The sequence below is a fragment of the Hylobates moloch genome, unplaced genomic scaffold, assembly GCF_009828535.3.
Source record: "Hylobates moloch isolate HMO894 unplaced genomic scaffold, HMol_V3 SCAFFOLD_11721, whole genome shotgun sequence".
NCBI lineage: Eukaryota > Metazoa > Chordata > Mammalia > Primates > Hylobatidae > Hylobates > Hylobates moloch.
The window spans coordinates 1-1950 of NW_026663996.1; the positions used below are offsets into that span (position 1 = coordinate 1).

The window sequence follows — 1950 nt, forward strand, 5'->3', positions numbered from 1 at the left end:
TTTAGAAAAGTCAGTAAGAGACATTAAGTTTCAGAGGGCACAGCTGAAACCACTTTGTTTATTGATTTTGTTTTTCTTCAGTTGATTTTTATTTTTATTTATTTATTAATTTATTTTGAGACAGTCTTGCTCTGTGGGCCAGGCTGGAATGCAGTGGCGTGATGTTGGCTCACTGCAACCTCTGCCTCCCGGGTTTAAGCGATTCTCCTGTCTTGGCCTCCCGAGTAGCTGGGACTACAGGCATGAGCTACCGTGCCCAGCCTTGGTTTTTCTTTTGACACAGAGTTTTGCTCTGTCACCCAGGCTGGAGTGCAGTGGGGCAGTCATAGCTCACTGCAGCCTCAAAGCCATGAGTTCAAGCAATCCTCTTGCCTCAGCCTCCCAACATGCTTGGATCTCAGGTGGGAGCCACCGCGCCTGGCCCAAAACCAAGCTTTCTTATCCCAAGTGCCGACCTTTATCAAGTCTACCTAATCCTCTGTCGTCTCCTAAGTGTCCCTCATGAGTGATCACTTCAGGGTCCTCCCGCATGGAGAGCTCACCCAGTAGTGGGGGCATATTTTTCCCATTGGAAAAGTGTGGTTATTGGAAGTTTCCTCTTTTTAGGAAGAACAGGATTGGAGGTGCTCTCTGGGGTGTCCTCCTACCGAGCAGCCTGTTGAAGGCCTTGTGGTGCTCAGGGAGCACGAGCAACACTCGCTGTCGCTTGAGTTCCTTGTGTGGCTCTTCCGATGACTCCTCAGGTTCGTCCGACCACTCCTTCTTCCTTTTCCGGCAAAAGGACCTACCTGGGGGGCTGTGATCTACCCCAGGGGCTGAGTAAAGAAACCAGGCCACCGTGTAACGCTTCTGCAACTGATCACCTTAGAGCCCGACCCCAAACCCCAAACCACTCTCCATCCTCCCCAGCCTCGCAGACTGCTGGCTTCTCCAAGCCATGTTTCTTTCTCCTCTCCTCAACCCCACATGCCGCTCCTTCCCCTCCCCATTCTTCCGTCTTTGTGTCCTCAGAACACTGCCTCATGTCCTTCCCTGGTCCCTGGCTCTCTCAGTCCCTCCTTTTTTTTTTTTTTTTTTTGTTTCGAGATAGAATCTTGCTTTGTCGCCCAGGCTAGTGTGTAGTGGTGCAATCTCAGCTCACTGCAACATCCATCTCTCGGATTCCAGTTATTCTCCTGCCTCAGCCTCTCAGGTAGCTGGGATTACAGGTGCCTGGCATAATGCCCAGCTCAATTTTGTCCTTTTAGTAGAGACGGGGTTTCACCATCTTGGCCAGGCTGGTCTCAAACTCCTGGCCTCAAGTGATCTGCCTGCCTTGGCTTCCCAAAGTGCTGGGATTACAGGTGTGAGCCACTGCACCTGGTCTGAATTTCTCCATTCTTCCCACACACCCTCCTCAGGTTCTCCTTCCTGACCTCTGACCCTTCTTTTTTTTTTTTTGACACAGCGTCTCACTCTCTCACCCAGACTGGAGTGCAGTAGCATGATCTCGGCTCACTGCAACCTCTTCCTCCCAGGCTCAAGCGATTCTCCTGTCTTAACCTCCCGATTAGCTGGGATTACAGGTGCGCACCACTACCGCCTGGCTAATTTTTGTAGTTTTAGTAGAGATGGGTTTTCACCATATTGGCCAGGCTGGTCTTGAACTCCTGACCTCAGGTGATCGGCCTGCCTCGGCCTCCCAAAGGGTTGGGGTTACGGGCGTGAGCCACTGCGCCCGGCGCCCTTCCTTCATCTTAGTCAATCCTATCCCACTTCCTCTTCCTCCAGTTCCCTCACCTGATGGTCCCGACACTTTATCATCCACCACCTCCTGGAGGGGGTACCCCGAGGTGCTCCGCTGGGGGCTCTGCTCACCCTGGGGGTGCGGTAGATACCAGGACATGATGTTTCCCATAATCTGTCCCCTCTCACGGAAACTAGTCTCTGTTCTGTCCGTGGCCTTCTCGT

General features: G+C 52.3%; 1 protein-coding gene across 1 annotated transcript; it reads right to left on the reverse strand.

Annotated features, from left to right (window-relative positions):
• Positions 1–9: 9 nt before the first annotated feature.
• On the reverse strand, positions 10–1944 carry LOC116465851 (speedy protein E18-like). The gene is made up of 2 exons (XM_032148783.3): positions 1780–1944; positions 10–815 (listed from the first exon to the last, which is right to left on the reverse strand). The coding sequence occupies exons 1-2, from the start codon at positions 1895–1897 to the stop codon at positions 583–585; spliced, it is 351 nt and encodes a 116-aa protein (XP_032004674.2). The 5' UTR covers positions 1898–1944; the 3' UTR covers positions 10–582.
• Between the last annotated feature and the right edge of the window lie 6 nt (positions 1945–1950).

What these genes read in the sequence shown, in the direction of transcription:
- LOC116465851 (XM_032148783.3), bottom strand. Translation starts at nt 1,897, where the DNA reads ATGGGAAACATCATGTCCTGGTATCTACCGCACCCCCAGGGTGAGCAG. An exon ending in TAAAGTGTCGGGACCATCAG is followed by an intron (nt 816 to 1,779) that starts GTGAGGGAACTG and finishes TTCTTTACTCAG; the next exon opens with CCCCTGGGGTAGATCACAGC.